At 40.3% G+C, this 19941-nt stretch overlaps 1 protein-coding gene across 5 annotated transcripts in view; it reads right to left on the reverse strand.

Moving 5' to 3' along the window:
- Positions 1 to 19941, reverse strand: part of Dars2 (aspartyl-tRNA synthetase 2, mitochondrial) — a 41997-nt gene that overhangs the window by 13723 nt on the left and 8333 nt on the right. For 4 of the 5 annotated variants that reach the window (XM_045150813.1, XM_045150802.1, XM_045150807.1 and 1 more), the window contains 5 exons: positions 17724 to 17847; positions 16461 to 16507; positions 14059 to 14165; positions 12191 to 12260; positions 8395 to 8574 (listed from right to left, as the gene is read on the reverse strand). In XM_045150813.1, the coding sequence (XP_045006748.1) occupies positions 8395 to 8574; positions 12191 to 12260; positions 14059 to 14165; positions 16461 to 16507; positions 17724 to 17847 (528 nt within the window). The remainder of the gene's footprint in view (positions 1 to 8394; positions 8575 to 12190; positions 12261 to 14058; positions 14166 to 16460; positions 16508 to 17723; positions 17848 to 19941) is intronic. The other variant, XM_045150819.1, reaches the window with a different exon arrangement.

Consider the following 19941-nt stretch of genomic DNA (forward strand, 5'->3'; position numbering starts at 1 on the left):
CGGCAGCGAGCAACGGAAGAGCAGACCGCGAGGTAGAAGAACATGTGGAGCAGCGAGAGAACCAGAGCAGCTGCGGCTCCCTCCCCTCCCCTACTGCATGAGCCCAGCTCCGGCGAACAGAGCAGCAGCCCAGGATCGGCCACACCAACTTGGGCTGACAGCGGGACCCAAGCAGGTGCAGAGTTCGGCAGCAACATCAGTGGCTCCAGCACCGGTAACAGAAGCCACAGAAGCAACAGACCCAGAAGTGGCAGCAGCGGCGGACTCAGCAGCAGCAGCTTCAGGGGGAGCAGCGGTAGTGGACACAGCAGCAGCAGCAGCTTCAGCAGCAGCAGAGGCAGCAGCAGTGGCTCGGTTTGCCCCGCAGGAAAAGCAAGTGCCCAGCTCCAGAAATCAGAACAGCAGCCCGACGACCCAGGCAGCAACTTGACTGAGACCAAAATCATCCAAGGTAACTGGGATTGCACCAGGGAAGGGTCTCACTTGGTCGCAAGCTGACTTGGATCCCTCAACAGACCAGAAATCTTAACCTCTTTGTTGATAGAGGATCTGGTCGTTATAATAACTATTCTTGCATACATACTCGGGGCTGTTTTTGATTGAATGTGTACAGTGTTCAGTTAAATTTTAGAATCTACCGTATTTTATTCCACTCAGCCCGCTTGAATACTCATATAGCAGGGAAACTCAACCCCTAAGAACATCTTTGTAGATACTCTGAGAGTCTTAAGAGCCACACCTAACACCTTAAGGTCGTACCCTTAAAATATATTATATCAAATCAATTGATACAGCTAAGAATACCCAGCTAGCTAGAAAATCCAAGCATTAACTTAATCCAAGATGCAAAAATATATACATTATAACACAAGAAACACAAAAAAGCAAGACGATATAAATCCACCTAAAAGTATTAATGTATCAGAAATGTCCTCCAGTGAGAAAAAGTTAGAGGAAATGCCTGAGAAAGAGTTCAAAAGAATGACTATAAATATGTTCAAAGAGGTCAAAGAACACATCAAAACAATCAAAGAAGAAATCAAAGAGGAAATCAAAGAGGAAATCAAAGAGGAAATCAAAGGAATCAAAGAAGATGCAGGACACCAATTTAATGAAATAAAGAAGGCAATACAAGACATAAATAAGGAAATAGAAATGATAAAGAAAAACCAGTCAGAATTACTAGCAATGAAGAACACAGGTAATGAAATAAAAAACTCTGTAGAAAATCTCACCAGTAGGATGGATGAGGGAGAGGACAGAATATCTAAGCTAGAAGACCAGGTGGCAGACCTAATGCAGTCCAACAAAGAGAAAGACAAACTTATAGAAAAGTATGAGTGGGAATTTCAAGATATTCGGGACACTATGAAAAGATCAAATATTAGAATTCAGGGCATAGTAGAAGGAGAAGAACTCCACTCCAGAGGCATAGTAGGCATCTTCAACCAAATCATAGAAGAAAATTTCCCCCAAATTGGGAAAGAGGTGGCAATGCAGATACAGGAAGCTTTTAGAACCCCAGCCAGACAAAACCCAGAAAGAACCTCTCCTCGCCATATTATAATCAAACTACCAAACACACAAACCAAAGAAAAAATATTGAAAGCAGTTAGAGAGAAAAATCAAGTTACCTACAAAGGCAAGCCCATCAGGATTACAGCAGATTATTCAACACAAACTTTTAAAGCCAGAAGGGCTTGGAGTGATATATTCCAAGTTCTGAAAGATAACAACTGTCAACCAAGGTTACTTTATCCTGCAAAGTTATCCATTCAAATAGATGGAGAAATAAAGACATTCCATGACAAAAGCAGGTTAAAGGAGTATTTAAAGACAAAACCAGCTCTACAGAAAATACGTGATAGAATCCTCCATGCTGAAGAAAAGGAAAAGCACACATATAAGGAACCTAGAAAAAACAAGCAATACTCAAATACTAGTTCACAGAAGAGAGCGCAGGTAGAACCAGAAACACACACACACACATAAAAATGGCAAACATAAATACACAGCTTTCAATAATATCTCTTAATATCAACGGCCTCAATGCCCCAACAAAAAGACATAGATTTGCAGACTGGGTTAAAAAGCAGGATCCTACAATTTGTTGTCTCCAAGAAACTCACCTTTCTACAAAGGATAGACATTATTTTAGGGTGAAAGGTTGGAAAACAGTGTTTCAAGCAAATGGGCCTAGAAAACAAGCAGGGGTTGCTATCCTAATATCAGACAGGGTAGACTTTAGTCCGGTGTTAGTCAAGAAAGATAAGGAAGATCAATTTATATTGATTAAGGGCACACTCCAACAGGAGGACATTACAATCCTAAACATATATGCACCTAACATGGGGGCTCCCAAATTCGTCAAACAAACACTATTAGAACTAAGGTCACAGATAACACCAAACACAGTGGTGGTGGGTGACTTTAACACCCCACTCTCATCAATTGACAGGTCATCCCGGGAAAGAATAAACAGAGAGGCATCTGGACTAAATGAGGTCATAGAAGGAATGGACTTAACAGATATATACAGGACATTTCATCCAAAGGCTGCAGAATATACATTCATTTCAGCAGCACATGGAACATTCTCTAAAATAGACCATATATTAGGACACAAAACAAATCTTAACAAATTCAGGAAAATTGAAATAATTCCTTGCATTCTATCTGACCACAATGGAATTAAACTACAAATCAGTAGCAAGAAAGGCTATAGAGCATACACAAAATCATGGAAACTAAACATTACACTACTAAATGATGAATGGGTCAATGAAGAAATCAAAAAGGAAATCAAAAAATTTATAGAGTCAAATGATAATGAGAACACAACATACCAAAATCTCTGGGACACAATGAAGGCAGTTCTAAGAGGTAAATTTACAGCCTTAAGTGCCTATATTAAGAAATTAGAAAGGTTGCAAGTAAATGACCTAATGCTTCGCCTTAAAGCCTTGGGAAAAGAAGAACAAGGCAAACCAAAAATCAGTAGATGGGAAGAATAAAGATTAGGGCAGAAATTAATGAAATAGAAACAAAAAGAACAATCCAAAGAATTAATGAAACAAAGAGTTGGTTCTTTGAAAGGATAAACAAGATTGATAAAGCCTTAGCAAATCTGACAAAAAGAAAGAGAGAAAAGACACAAATTAATAAAATCAGAGATGAACAAGGTAACATCACAACAGATTCCAGAGAAATTCAAAAAATCATAGGGACATACTATAAAAGCATATACTCCACAAAGTATGAAAATCTGAAAGAAATGCATGATTTCCTTGATCTATATGACCTACCTAAATTAAATCAAAATGAGATTAATCACTTAAATAGACCTATAACAAACATGGCGATCCGCACAGTTATCAATAATCTCCCAACTAAAAAAAGCCCTGGCCCAGATGGATTCACTGCTGAATTTTACCAGACTTTTAAGGAAGAGCTAACACCATTGCTTCTTAAGCTTTTCCAGGAAATAGAAAAGAAGGAATCCTACCAAACTCCTTCTATGAGGCCAGCATCACCCTGATACCAAAACCAGGCAAAGATAGAACAAAAAAAGAAAATTACAGACCAATCTCCCTCATGAACATAGATATAAAAATTCTCAACAAAATATTGGCAAACAGAATACAAGAGTATATCAAAAAGATCATTCACCCTGACCAAGTAGGCTTTATCCCAGAGATGCAGGGATGGTTCAACATACGCAAATCTATAAATGTAATACATTACATAAACGGGTTGAAGGACAAAAACCACATGATCATCTCATTGGACCTAGAGAAAGCATTTGACAAAATCCAACATCCCTTCATGATAAAAGTCCTACAGAGACTGGGAATAGAAGGAACATATCTCAATATAATAAAGGCTATTTATGACAAGCCTACAGCCAACATATTACTAAAGGGGGAAAAACTGGAAGCTTTTCCACTAAAATCAGGAATAAGACAAGGGTGTCCACTGTCCCCACTATTATTTAATATAGTTTTGGAAGTCTTAGCCATAGCAATAAGGCAAGAGACACACATAAAAGGGATACAAATTGGAAAGGAAGAAATCAAGTTATCATTATTTGCAGATGACATGATTCTATACATAAAGGACCCTAAAGACTCTACTAGCAAGCTGTTAGAGCTGATCAAAACCTACAGCCATGTAGCAGGATACAAAATAAATACACAGAAATCAGTAGCCTTCATATATGATAACAACAAACACACAGAGGATGAAATCAGAGAATCACTCCCATTCACAATTGCATCAAACAAAAATAAAGTACCTTGGAATAAACCTAACCAAGGAAGTAAAGAATCTATAAAATGAGAACTTTAAAACACTCAAGCGAGAAATTGCAAAAGACACTAGAAAGTGGAGAAACAACCCTTGTTCCTGGATTGGAAGAATCAATATTGTGAAAATGGCAATCTTACCAAAAGCAATCTACACATTTAATGCAATCCCTATCAAAATTCCAAAGGCTTTCTTCATGGAAATAGAAAAAACAATCCAAAAATTCATTTGGAATCACAAAAAACCTCGAATATCTAAAATAACACTGAGCAACAAAAAAGAGGCTGGTGGTATCACCATACCTGATTTTAACCTATACTACAGAGCCATAGTAACAAAAACAGCATGGTACTGGCACAAAAACAGACATGTAGATCAGTGGAACAGAATAGAGGACCCAGATGTAAGCCCAAGTAGCTATAGCCACCTGATATTCGATAAAAATGCCAAAAATACTCATTGGAGAAGAGACAGCCTCTTCAGCAAATGGTGTTGGGGAAACTGGATATATATCTGCAGAAAGATGAAAACAGATTCTTCTCTCTCGCCATGCACAAGAATTAAGTCCAAATGGATTAAAGACCTTAACATCAGACCGGAAACTCTGAAACTGCTAGAGGAAAAAGTAGGGGAAACCCTTCCACATATTGGTCTTGGCAAAGACTTTTTGAATACAACCCCAATTGCTCAGGCAATGAAACCACAGATTAACCACTGGTACCTAATGAAATTACAAAGATTTTGCACCGCAAAGGACACAGTGAAAAAAGCAAAGAGGCAACCTACAGAATGGGAAAAAATCTTCGCCAGCTATATATCTGATAGAAGATTAATATCTAGGATATACAAAGAACTCAAAATGTTAAATAATAAGGAATCAAACAAGCCAATCAAAAAATGGGCTATGGAGCTAAATAGAGAGTTCTCAAAGGAAGAAATACGAATGGCATATAAGCAGCTAAAAAAATGTTCTACGTCACTAGTCATCAGGGAAATGCAGATTAAAACTACATTGAGATTCCATCTCACTCCTGTCAGATTGGCCACCATCATGAAAACAAATGATCATAAATGTTGGCGGGGATGTGGAAAAAAAGGAACCCTTCTGCACTGCTGGTGGGAATGCAATCTGGTCCAGCCATTGTGGAAATCAGTGTGGAGGTTCCTAAAACAGCTAGAGATTGATCTACCATATGAATGACCCAGCTATAGCACTCCTAGGCATATATCCAAAGGACTCATCTCATTTCCTTAGAAGTACGTGCTCAACCATGTTTATTGCTGCTCAATTTATAATAGCTGGGAAATGGAACCAGCCTAGATGTCCCTCAACAGATGAGTGGATAATGAAGATGTGGCACATTTATAAAATGGCGTTCTACTCAGCGGTAAAGAAAAATGAAGTTATGAAATTTGCAGAAAAATGGATGGACCTGGAAAGTATTATACTAAGTGAGGTAACCCAGGCCCAGAAAGCCAAGTGCCACATGTTCTCTCTCATATGTAGATCCTAGCTACAGATGACTGTGCTTCTGCATGAGAATGAAAATACTTAGTAGCAGAGGCCAGTAAGTTAAAAAGGAGACATAAAGGGTAGAGAAAGGAAGGGAGGAGGATACTTAATAGGTTGATATTGTATATATGTAATTACAATGATTGTAATGGGGAGGTAATATGATGGAGAATGGAATTTCAAATGGGAAAGTGTGGGGGTGGGGAGGGAGGGAATTACCAGGGGATATATTTTATAATCATGGAAAATGTTAATAAAAATTAAAAAAAAATATTTAGTAGCAGAGGACAGTAAGTTAAAAAAGAGATATAAAGGGAAGAGAAAGGAAGGGAGGAGGGTACTTAATAGGTTGATATTGTATATATGTAAGTACAATGACTGAGATGGGGAGGTAATATGATGGAGAATGGAATTTCAAAGGGGAAAGTGTCAGGGGGGGAGGGGCAGAATTACCATGGGATATTTTTTTTATAATCATGGAAAATGTCAATAAACATTAAATTAAAAAAAAAAAAAAAGAAAACAAATGACCATAAATGCTGGTGAGGATGCGGAAAAAGAGAAACCCTTCCACACTGTTGGTAAGAATGCAATCTGGTACAGACATTGCGGAAATCAGTGTGGAGGTTCCTGAGACAGCTAAAAATAGATTTACCACATGACCCAGCGTATGTCTTCTAGGCATATATATTAGGGCTTGTCTCAATACCTTAGATGTACTTACTCAATGGAACCAGCCTAGATGTTCCTCAACTAAGGAGTAGATAATGAAGATGTGGCACATTTATACAATGGAGTTCTACTCACCAGTAAAGAAAAATGAAATTATGAAATTTGTAGGAAAAGGGATGGATCTGGAAAGAATTATACTTAGTGAGGTCACCCAGGCCCAGAAAGCCAAACTACATGTGTTCTCTCTCATATGTCGATCGTAGCTACAAATGATTGGGCTTCTATGTGAGTTGGAATAAAACTCAGTTACAGAGGCCAGTAAGTTAGAAAGGGGATATAAAGCGAGGGAGGGGGGACTTAATAGGATGGTATTGTATATATATTTAAGTAGAAATACAGATTAGTAGGTAGGGGTGGAAAGGCCTAAATGAGGTCAGGGGAAAGACTGAGTAAAGGAAAGGTAGAGGGAGGGCTAATCAAAATCTAAAAGGGTATGAATAAGACATGGAAACCTACTTTTTTAGGCAACAGAACATCCAGAAGCCATAGATTGTTACTAGAAAATTTTCAGTGCTAGGGATGGGATACCTTCTAGTGAGTTGGTAGCCAGGGAGGTCACTGATGCCCCCAAAACATTACAGGCCATTGCCAAGGCTCTTAGTTTCCCACCAGGAATAGATGGCAAGACCCTACTGCTGAAGACTCCACATACTTGGGCTGCAAGGTCACTGAGTAATCTTGCGGGAGCTGAGTGAAAACCCCCTCATGTAGACTAGCTGATAGCTGGAAAGCTCACTGCATGCAGTTCAGTGGGGGAGAGAGAAATCATCAGTGAAGATGCTCAACAGCAGACACTGCAAGCCTTAAATTTGGCCAGCCAGGCCAAATGAGCCAACAGGTGCAATACTGGCATGTCTGTTATGGGAGAAACCAACTACCCTCTAATTTGACTAGAGGCCTGCTTCATGGGAGGGAATACATCCCTGATACTGAAAACCTACAACTGGGGGTAGTCATGAGCCCTTAAGGTGTAACATTTGCTGGTGTCTCGCTAAATGTATATACTATGCAGACCAAATTGCCTGGTCAGCATTTCTCTTAATGTTCATATCCATATATTAGTGCTATTCTCTCTTGTGGTTAGAGAAGCTTTTCTTTTCAGATAACAGCAACCTTGGGATGACTCAGAAGGAAACACGGTGGTGAAAAGAAGTGACAGAGGAGTGCTCAGCACTGAAATATATCTATCACATGTTCCAAGGCTCAGGGTCCATTGCAGAAGAGGTGGTGGAAAGAATATAAGGGCCAAAGCAAGGGTAGGACTCCTTAAAATGTGCTCCTCCAGAATCAAAATAGCCTGGATATCCATGACCTCACAGTGCCTGACACTACCTACACAAGACCATCATGATAGGAGGAAAAGATCACGACATCAAAATAAAAGAGAGGCTGATTGAGAGGGGGTGGGGATATGATGGAGAGTAGAGTTGCAAAGGAGAAAGTGGGGGAGGGAGGGAATTACCATGGTTATAGTCTATAATTATGGAAGCTGTCAATAAAAAGAAAATAAAGAAAATGCTATCATGCTATTATTCTTTCTTTCTTTTTTTGTTTTTTGAGGTAGGGTTTCACTCTAGTCAAGGCTGACCTGGAATTAACTATATAGTCTCAGGGTGGCTTCAAACTCACAGTGATCCTACCTCTGCCTCCCAAGTGCTGGGATTAAAGGCATGCACCACCATGCCCGGCTCTATTATTCTTTCTTGAGATAGCTTGGTAACAACAAAGATAATAAGTCAAAGTAACAACAAAAGTATCATTCAACAGTCTGTAACACTTGTAAATCTAATCAAAACTCTTCAAAACACTGTGGAATACTTGGGAGCTAGAAAACTGAAGAGTACCTTCATTCCAAAGCGAGTATCTGGTTTATCAGTTCCATAGGTTGCCAATGCCTCAGCAAAAGTCATAGAAGGAAAAGGAATAACAATAGGATCTTTATCACCAGGCCAGGAGTACTGGAGTAAACCTTCAATTAAACGCTGGATCCCAGTCTGGTCTACAAAAGACATCTCTATGTCAATCTGAAATCAAAATAACATATGTATGGAACTAACATATATATTTCCCTGCTTTCAAGTTACCATAAGACTCTACCTATAAGTACTTGATACATGGAAAGCATAAATATTAGACATCTTTTAAAAAACCTATCTTCAGTTGGAAAGATGACTAAACAATTAAAGACACTTGCTTGCAAAGCCTAACGACCTGAATTTGATACTAGTACCCACATAAAGCCAAATGCACAAAGTGGTACATGCATCTGGAGTTATTCTGCAGTGGCTAGAGGCTATGGCATGACCATTTCTCCTCCCCTTTTCTGCTTGCAAATAAATAAAAACATTTTAAAAACACCTTTTTTTTTTTTTGTTTTGTTTTTGAGATAGGTAGGGGCTCTCACTCTAGCCCAGGCTTACCTGAAATTTCACTATGTAGTTTCAGGGTGGCCTCAAACTAAGGGCAATCCTCCTACCTTTGCCTCCCAAATGCTGGAATTAAAGGCATGTGCCACATCTGGCCCCCAAAACACATCCTTTTTTTATTTGCAAGTGGAGACAGACAGAGAGAATGGGCACACCAAGGTCACTAGCCACCATAAATCTAAATACATGTACCATCTTGTGCATCTGGGTTATGTGGGTCCTGGGGAATCAAACCAGGATCCTTAGGCTTCACAGGCAAGTGCCTTAGCTGTTTAGCCATCTCTTCATCCCCCTTTCTTTTTGTTTTTCTGGGTAGGGTCTTGCTCTACTCCACACTAACCTGGAATTCACTATGTAGTCTCAGGGTAGCCTTGAACGCACACTGATCCTCCTACTTCTACCTCCCAAGTGCTGGGTTTAAAGGTGTATGCCACCATACCCGGCTCCAAAAACTCATCTTAATTTATTGATTTGTGAGAAGAGAGAGAGTTATATGGGTGCATCAGAGCCCCTTGCTGCTGCAAATGAACTTAGATATATATGCCACTTTGAGCATCTAGCTTTACATGGTTATTTGTGAATCAAATCCAAGTAGGCTTTGCAAGCAAATGCCTTTAACTGCTGAGCTATCTCCCCAGACCAATACATCTTTATAATGTTTGTGACTGTGCTATTGTCTAACATACATTAACTAATTTACTTCCCACAACTATCTCATAGCTCAAAGTTCAAGGAGGCTAAGTACGTTGTTTGCAAAGCTATAATTAGTAAGTAGGAAGGCTACATATGATCCCTGGCCTGTCCAATTGCAAAACAATTTCATCATACTGATTAGTAGTATCATACAGAAACTAAATCACAAAGGCTTCAAAAAATCTGTAGATTAAACATTAATATGCAGAATTATATATTCTTTTTTTGTTTTTTGTTTTTCTGAGGTAGGGTCTCTAGCTGACCTGGAATTCACTATGTGTTCTCAGGGTGGCCTTGAACTCATGGTGATCCTCCTACCTCTGCCTCTCAAGTGCTGGGATTAAAGGTATACACCACCATGCCTGGCTTTATTCTTTTTCTTTTTTTCATTCATATATATATATGTATATGTATATGTGTGTGTGTGTCTATACACACACACATATTTATTTATTTATTTATTTTAGTTGATAGAGAGAGAATGGGCATGCCAGGGCCTCCAGCCACTGCAAACAAACATCAGACACGTGTGCCACCTTGTGCATCTGGTTTATGTGGGTATTGGAGAATTGAACCTGGGTCCTTTGGCTTTGTAAGCAAGCGCTTACACCACTGAGCCATCCCTCCACCTGTATTCTTTTTCTTTAAAGTTAACATTGTCCCTTTATGGTGTTGGAGTACTGATTCTTTTTTTTTTAATAATTTTTTTTATTTTTTAATTTATTTATTTGAGACCAGCAGACAGGAAGAGGGTAAGAGGGAGAGGGAGAGAATGGGCATGCCAGGGCCTCCAGCCGCTGCAAATGAACTCTAGACACATGCGCCCCTTGTGCATCTGGCTAACGTGGGTCCTAGGGAATTCTGCCTTGAACTGGGGGTCCTTAGGCTTCACAGGCAAGCACTTAACCACTAAGCCATCTCTCCAGCCCTGGAGTACTGATTCTTGAGAGCTTGTTAGGAGGTTCTAGCAGGGGAGCGCAGCTAGCAGCTGCTTGAACACCCTTGCTAGAAGACTGGTCCTCCTGTATTTGGAGATCGCTCTCTTTGACCAAGCACACAGCTTCAGGAGAGACGCACATGGACGAGTGAGGGAGGAAGGGGACACCTACCTAGCCAGTCAGCTCAGCGGAATCAACCCTGGTTGTCAATAGGATGGGTGATGGATGTCACAGCCAAATTGCCTGCACATCTAAAGTACTGATTCTTTTCTTTTTTTATTTTTTGGGGTAGGGTCTTGCTCTAGCCCAAGCTAACCTGGCATTCACTATGTAGATTCAAGGTAGCCTTGAACTCATGGCAATCATCCTACCTCTGCCTGCTAAGTGCTGGGATTAAAGGCATGGCCAGAGTATTGATTCTTTGGGGGGTTTTTTGGGGGTAAGGTCTCATTCTAGCACAGGCTGACCTGGAATTCACTATGTAGTCTCAGGGTGGCCTTGAACTCATGGCAGTCCTCCTACCTTGACCTCCCAAGTGCTGGGATTAAAGACATGCGCTACCATACCTGGCTCTTTTTATTTATTTTTATTTTATTTTATTTGAAAGAAAGAGAGAGTGAAAGAATGGGTGCACTAGGGCCTCCAGACTCTGCAAGTGAACTCCAGATGCATGTGCCACCCTGTGCATCTGGCTTACATGGGACCTGGGGAGTTTAAACTGGGTCATTTGGCTTTGCAGGCAAGTGCCTTAACTGAGTTATTTCTCTAGCCTCCAGAGTATATACACAATGAAATGTTTATTTATTTTACAAAAAGAAAAGGAAGCCGGGTATGGTGGCACACACACCTTTAATCCCAGCACAACAAAACACTGGAAAGATGGCTTAGTGGTTAAGGCACTTTCCAGCAAAGCCAAAGGACCCAGGTTTGATTCTCCAGTACCCACATAAAGCCAGATGTACATGGTGGTGCATGCATCTGGAGTTTGTTTATAGTGGCTAGAGGCCCTGGCATGCCCATTCTCTCTCACTCTGTTCCCCACCCCAAGTAAATAAATAAATAAAATATTAAATACAAAACAAAACACCAAGAGTGGAATCATGACATTTGCAAGAAAATGGAACTGGAAATTATGTTAAGCAAAGTACCCTGGACTCAGAAACACATATTCAGCATGTTTTCTCTCATATACAGATTCTGGATTTTGAATTTTATATACGTGTATGTATGTGTGGGTGGTATGAATACAGGTCATAAAACTAGAAAAGGGATCATGAGAGGGGAAAAAAGAGATCTTAGGAGAAGGTTGAGAAAGGGGGGAAATAAAGGGACGGCCAAAGAATACAAGTAACAAAAAAACAGTAGTGAAAGTAGTGGGGGAAGAAGGGGACCACATAGGTCATGGGAGTAGAGAAGGAGGATCAGGAATAATAAGGTCTGTATAAAAACACCACAATAAAACCTATTGCTTTCTATGCTAATTAAAAAAAAACTAATAAAAATAAAATTGTTGCCCTCATATTGAAAATACTTGCAGACACTAAGCTTGAATTTGTAAGAGACAAGTAAATATAACTTAGTACCTGAGTAAACTCCGGCTGCCTGTCTGGTCTTGAACCTTCATCTCGGTAACATCGGGCAACTTGAAAATATCTACAATTGAAAAATAACATTAGGTAATCCCAGCACTTGGGAGGCAGAGGTAGGAGGATTGCTGTGAGTTCGAGGCCACCCTGAGACTCCATAGTGAATTCCAGGTCAGCCTAGGCTAGAGTGAGTCTCTACCTCGAAAAACCAGAAAGAAAAATAACATTAGGGCTGGAGAAATGGCTTAATGGCTAAGATGCTTTCCTGCGAAGCCTAAGACCCAGGTTTGAGTCTCCAGATGCCATATAAGCCAGATGCACAAGGTGACCCATGTGTCTGGAGTTTGCTTGCAGTGGCTATAGGCCCTGGTGCAACCATTCTCTCTCTCTCTGTCTCAAATAAAAAAAAAATTAAAACAAGAACATTAAGCTAGGAGATGGCTCAGCAGTTAAAGGTGCTTGCTTATAAAGCCAGCTGGCCTGGAATCAATTCTCATGTAAAAGCAGATGCACAAACTAAAGTATGATTCTGGCGTTCATAAGCAGTGATAAGAGGCCCTGGTGTGCCCCTTCCCCACACTCTCTGCTCATAAGTAAATAATTTTTTTAAAAAGGGAAATAAACCAGACATGGTAGTACACACTTTTAATCCCAGCACTTAAGAGGCAGAGGTAGGAAAATCGCCATGAGTTCAAGGCCACCCTAAGACTACATAGTAGATTCTAGGTTAGACTGGGCTAGATTGAGACCTTACCTCAAAATCAAAATAATAACAATAATAATGATAACAATATTAATAAAATATGAAGGGAAATAACATTAGAGCTTGGGATGTAGCTCAGCTGCATAGTGCTTGCCTAGGTTTGATGCCGAGTATCTTATGAAAGTAGGTATTGTGGCACATGTCTATGATCCTAGAACTTGGGAGGTGGAGGCAGGATGATAAGTTCAAGGTCAACCATCAACTATACACTGAGTTCAAGGACAGCCTTTGTTACATGAGAATGTCTCAAAAAAAAAAAGAAAGAAAAACAGTATTAATCAAGTCATGATTCTAAAATACTTTTCACTGTCCACAATTTTGGCAATATAGGCTGTGAAACAAATTAATAATGATATATAAGAGAAACTATTATTTAAAATTATTTTAGGGCTAGCGAGATGGCTTAGCTGTCAAGGCACATGCCTGGGAAGCCCAAGGACCCAGATTCTATTCTCCAGGTCACATATAAGCTGGATGCACAAAATGGCACAAGTGTCTGGAGTTAATTTGCAGTGGCTAGAAGAAGCCCTGGCGTACCCATTCTCTTTTTCTCCCTTTCTCTCTTTCTGTCTCAAATTTTTAAAAAATTCCTTTTTAAAATGCCAGATGTGGTGGCACATGCCTTTAATCCCAGTACTTGGGAGGCAGAGGTAGGAAGACTGCTGTCAGTTCGAGGTCACCCTGAGACTACATAGTGAATTCCAGGTCAATTTGGGTGGGCTAGACATGGTAGTACACACTTTTAATCCCAGCACTTAAGAGGCAGAGGTAGGAGAATCGCCATCAAACCCTGCCTCAAAAAAAAAAATTAAACTGAGCATGATGGCGTGTGTGTGTGTGTGTGTGTGTGTGTGTGTGTGTGTCCACTGGGGTTTCTTGCTGCTACAAATGAATGCTAGACACTTGTGCCACTTTTTGCATTCAGCTTTATTATGTGGGTGCTGGGGAATTGACAGACTTTGCAAAAAAAAAAAAAAAAAAAAGTGACCTCAACTGCTGAGCTATCTCCACAACCCTTAACCTTCTCTTCAGATCAGATAATTTTGTTTTTTCTCCCTTTCTTTTTCTGACAACTAATAGCAATATAAAAGCAAAGTCTCACCTGTCTAAACCACCAATCATCAGAAGCTGCTTAAATTGCTGAGGACTCTGAGGAAGAGAATAAAACTTTCCAGGTTCTCTGCATGGTACTAAAAATTCTTTGGCACCCTTTTAAAGAGAGAGGGAAAACAGACACATTAATAAAAACTAAAACAGAAAGAAAAGAAAAAGCAAACCCAAGTTAGGCATGGTAGTGTGAGACCATCTTAACAAAATAAAACAAGACCCCAAACAATCCCCAAACAAACCCAAGATATTAGTGAAAGTCAATACATTAGATTATCAAGGAAATCCAAGAGCAAAGTTCTTCCAATGATAAAGATAATTTCTTGCTCATCTTTTAGTCCCTAAAGAGCCTTGCGTATAAGCTATAAAAACTGCTTCTACATAGTAGTTACTAAATTTATGCTTGTGGAATTGAATTCTCAATTTTATTACTAGTTGAACAGATTTTATGCATCACTTCCTATGCCAAGAAATTCTTTAAAATTTTATTTACTTACGTATTTGAGAGAGAGTACATGGGTATGTCAAGACCTCCTATCACTGTAAAAAAACTCTAGACACATGGCACACTATACATCTGGTTTTTCATGGGTACTGGGAAAATGAATGAACCCCAGCTATCAGGCTTTACAAGCAAGTGCCTTTAACCATAGAGCCACCTCCCCAGCCAAGTAATTATTATCATTTTTCTTCTTTTCTTTTGTGGTACTTGGGATTGAACCCAGGACCTCATGCATATGAGGCAAGTGCTCTAGCACAGAGCTATTTTCCTAGCCCTTAAATTGCAGTGGTTTTTACAAGTCTACTGTTTGGTTAATAAATATCAGCCAGGTATGGTGGCATACATCTTTAATCCCAGCACTTGGGAGGCAGCAGTAGAGGACTGCTGTGAGTTCAAGGCTACCCTGTGACTACATTGTGAACTGAATTCGAAGTCAGCCTGGGCTAGAGTAAAACCCTACCTTGAAGAAAAAAAAATTAAATATCAGTGTTTAGAAAGGTCCTTTTTTGTTTTGTTTTATTTTGTTTTTCGAGGTAGGGTCTCACCTAGTCCAGACTGACCTGGAATTCACTATGTAGTCTCAGGGTGGCCTTGAACTCACAGCAATCCTCCTACCTCTGCCTCCCAAGTGCTGGGATTAAAGGCATGTGCCACCACACCCAGCTTTTTTTATTTTTATTTTTTTTTATTTTTAAATTTTTTTTAATTAACATTTTCCATGATTATAAAATATATCCCATGGTAATTCCCTCCCTCCCCACCCCCACACTTTTTTTTTTTTTTTTAATGGAGGACTTTACCACATAGCTTAGGTTGCCCTCAAACTTGTGATCCTGCTTTTACCTTCCAAGTACTGGGATTACAGGCACATGCCACCAGACTTGTTTTTTTTTTTTTTTTTTAAATAAAGCATTTATTTGTTTTCCCTCTGTCAAACTCAAACCCTGAGCCACCCTCTTGCTACCAGACTTCCAGGGAAGGTAGAGGATTAAGAACAGAGGACAGATGAGTCAAGAGAAAGACCTGAGAAGTGGGAGCAGATTTTTTGCTGAAGAGAATGAGATGGGACATTAGACAAAAAGCCCCGTGGTTTTAAAGGAACAAAGCCCAGATGGCACACAGAAGAGATGGTGCTTTACAGAGGGGTTCCTGACATAAGCAATCATGAGGCTTCCATAGCCCCTTTCTCAGCCACCTCCCCCCCCCCCAGCCAATCAACCTAATTATGGCACTTCCAGCCTCAATGAACTTGGCTGCATGGCACTGTCCTTTGAAATAGCACTGGTCTGAAAGTTGTGACTAGGGACAAATGAAGTCAGGGCTGAGTCTCCCCTTGGTCAGTGTCTCTGGTCATTTCAGTGTGACTCCAGACAGCAGTGGGCTCAGTAACTGAGAGGCAGGGTGGGAAGAAGCTGGAGCAGAAGCACATTTTTAGGAGATAAAGAGTTATGGTGAGAGTTGCTCTCAGTACAGGAACATAGAGATAGCTTCCCCCCATGAAAATAAAATTTTTTTTTACCATCAATTTTCTATTTTCAGTTGAAACATAAATTGGAAGTGTCAGTTCTTAGGACTTTAAGGAAACCATTAGTGATTTACATCTATAAGCCTCAATGGTAAGAAACTAATGAGGAATTAAAGGGTTCTGATTCAAAATGCAAATGTTCTCAGTTTATACAAAAACCTAGTTAATGTGACGATCCTGAGGTAGTAAATAAAATAAAAATAGGTCAAGTGTAAGCAGGTGTGGTGGCCTATAATCCCAGCACTTGGGAGGCTGAGGCAGGAAGACCAGCTGGGCTGTGAATTTGAGGCTAGCTTGGGCTACAGAGTGAGTTTCAAATCAGCCTGTGCAAGAGTGAGACCCTGTCTCAAAAAAAAAAAAAAGTACATACTCCTGGGGTCCTCTTAAACAACGTTGGGGTTTCTATATCCACAAATCCTAAAAAGAGAGAAATATTAGGATTAATATATAGGAATTTGTCAAGTCTAATGTCTATAGTGCAATAAGATCAGAAGCTCCCCCCCCCCCCTTGTTTTTTAAGGTAGGGTCTCACTCTGGTCCAGGCTGACCTGGAATTCACTATGTAGGCTCAGGGTGGCCTCAAACTCATGGTGATCCTCCTACCTCTGCCTCCCGAGTGCTGGAATTAAAGGCATGCGCCACCACGCCCAGCTAAGAAGCTCCCTTTTAATTAGGAATTTGGCCTGAAATAAGCTACCAACCTAGTGATGTTGGTTTCTATAAACCCAGTAAGAAAGCTGAAGCCTCTGATCATCTGTGTTCACAAAGCTCATACTCTAGATAGGAAACCATGCAAAACATCTGATGGATTCTCGTCTGTTAACTTGTTCAGGCGTTCTACCTGTTCTACCAGTACAGCAACAGTGAAACAAAACAAAACAGCAAAAACAGGACCGTACAAGATGCTTAGTTTAATTCATTGGAAATTTCAGAGCCCCCATTAACTGGTATATAAGCATGACAAAAAATAAAGAAAGCCTGTCTTGGTATGATGGTGTACAGTTGTAATCCTAGCACTCAGAAGGCTAAGGAAGGACTGTGGGTTCAAGGTCAGCCTGGGCCACATAGTGAGATTGTCTCAAAAAATAAAAAAAAAGTTGCCAGCTGTAGTGATGTACACCTTTAATCCAAGCACTTGGAAGGCAGAGGCAGAAGGATTGCTGTGAATTGGAGGCCACCCTGAGACTACATAGTGAATTCCAGGTCAGGGCTACAGTGAGACCCTACCTCGAAAAACCAAAAAAAAAAAAAAAAAAAAAGAAGTTAGTGTCTGGAAGACATTATTGGAAAGCACTCTTTCCCTTCCTTTGGCTCTTACATTCTTTGTGTCACCTCTTCCACAATGGTCCCTGAGATGTATATATGAATGTGGTTATCAGTAAAAAAAAGTTTAAAAAATGAGAGCTTATGCTGTAGAAAGGATTGTCCTGTCTTCAGCAGTGATGGGGAACACCACACTAAATACTGTGACAGGCAATATTACCTTTGAAAGGATGTGGCTCAATAAGGAGCTAGTGTACACACTGAATAGTTACAGATTTTTGGTTAACATCTAACCCCAAAAAGAGGACAGTGTACAATAAAACAGAAAAGACTCCACAAAGCTCCAAAGAACACTCAGGCTTTCCCTTACCATGCAGATTACAAAGATACTCCCGCATTTTCATGACCATCTGGGACCTCAGTCGAAGATTGTACTGCATTTGGGAACTACGCAAATCTAAGTACCGATACTGCAAACGAAGAGCTTCTGTTTTCTAAACAAATTGAAAGATTTTTTATGTTTACAATTTTTATTAGAAAGGTAGTTATTGTTTAATAGCTTTGTTTTTCCCTTCCAACCTCAACTTCGCCAACCAGCACGCTGCTAGTTTCTACTGGTGTAAATACTGTCAGCTTTAATTCTTACTTCCTTTTTTTTTTGTGGTGGAAGACATAAAAAGCAAGGCCTTACACATCTAGGTAAGCTCTCTACTACTGAGGTATATGCCCAGCAGTTAATGTCTGCAACTTTAAGTTGGTGACCAGTACAGATCTTAAACTTTTCCTATTCATTATGAACATCACCCCTTACTAACTGAAATGTCTACTTTATTAAACATTTAAATTAAGCCCATAATTAATTCCTGAAAAAAAAATTAAGGATTTCATGAAGACCTGGAAAGGATTATAATTGAGATAATCTAGGCCCAGAAAGCCAAATATCACATTTTCTCTCTCATAAGTGGATCCTAGCTACAAATGTTTAGATTTGTGTGAGTTGGAGTAAAAAATCAGTAGTGGAGGCCAGTAAGGTAGAAAAGGGCTATGAGGAAGGGAGAAGGAGGGAGGAGTTAAGGGTTGAATGGTAGTGTATATATGTAAGTAGATGAGCAGATTACTGGAGGTGGAATGGCCTAAGTGAGGTCAGGGGGAGACTGAGTGAAAGGGTGGGAGGAGGGTTCATCAAAATTCAGGATATTGTGAATAAGCCATATGAAAACCTACTTTTTTGGATAATGGCATACCCACAAGCCATAAACTGTTACTAGAAAAATTTCAGTGCTGGGGAAACGGACACCTTCCAGTGAGTTGTTGGCCAGGGAGGTAGGTCCCTGAAGTCTCCAACACATTACAGTCTATTGCCAAGGCGCTCCAATAGGTGGTAAGACCCTATTTCTCAAGACTCCACATGCCTGGGCTGCAAGGTCACTGAGAAATCAAGCTGGGGCTGAGCTGAAAGCCTCCTCCCTTTAGACCAGCTGACAGAAAGCTAGAAAAAGCTGCACAGCATGTAGCACTATGGGAGACAAAAGTCATCAGCGTTGAAAATAGTGGATATTGCAAGCCTCAAAGTTTGGTTAGCCAAGCCAAATGAGTGAATGGGTACAACAGTGGCATGTCTGTTATGGGGGAAACCAACTGTTCTCTATAATTGGACTAGAGGCCCGCTCTACAGGAAAGAATATATGCTTGGTACTGAAAACCTAATCAAAAGTCTATGGTGGGGGAGGTCATGAGCCTTAGGAGTGTAATGCCTGCTCTTGTTTGGCAAAATGCATACATTATGCTCACCAAACTTTATGTTCATACCCATATATTAATGCCACTCTCACTTTTGTTTTTCAAGGTAGGGTCTCACTCTAGCTCAGGCTGACCTGGAATTTATCTTTAGTCTCAAGGGTGGGCTAGAACGCAGTGATGCTCCTACCTCTGCCTCCCAAGTGCTGGGATTAAAGGTGTACACCACCATGCCCGGCACTCTCACTTTTTTAAAAAAAATATATTTTATTTATTTATTTGACACAGAGAGAGAGAGAGAGAGAGAGGGAGAATAGGTGCACCAGGGCCTCCAGCCATTGCAAACGAACTCCAGATGCATGTGACCCCTTGTGCATCTGACCAATGTGGGTCCTAGAGAGTCAAACTGGGTTCCTTTGGCATTGTAGGCAAACACCTTAACCACTAAGCCATCTCTCCAGCCACTACTCTCACTTTTGGTTAGAGGAGCTTCTCTTTTCAAATGGCAGTGACTGCTGGGATGATCCAAAAGGCACTACAGTGCTGAGAAGAAGTGATAGAAGAGTGTTCAGCATTGAAATATTTCAATCATACCTTCCAAGGCTCAGAATCCATTGTGGAAGAGGTGGTAGAAAGAATGTAAGAGCCAAAGGAAGAGTAGGACTGCTTATGAAGCAACAGTCCAGACAGAAAGTGGCCTCAATATCCTTGACCTCACAGTGCCTTCACAAGACCCTCATAATAGAAGGAAATGATGATGACATCAAAAGAAAGAGAGAGATTACCAGAGATGGAGGGGATATGATGGAGTGTGGATTTGTGAAGGGGAAAGTAGGGGAGGGGAGGTAATT

This window comes from Jaculus jaculus, chromosome 1, assembly GCF_020740685.1.
Source record: "Jaculus jaculus isolate mJacJac1 chromosome 1, mJacJac1.mat.Y.cur, whole genome shotgun sequence".
Classification (NCBI taxonomy): domain Eukaryota; kingdom Metazoa; phylum Chordata; class Mammalia; order Rodentia; family Dipodidae; genus Jaculus; species Jaculus jaculus.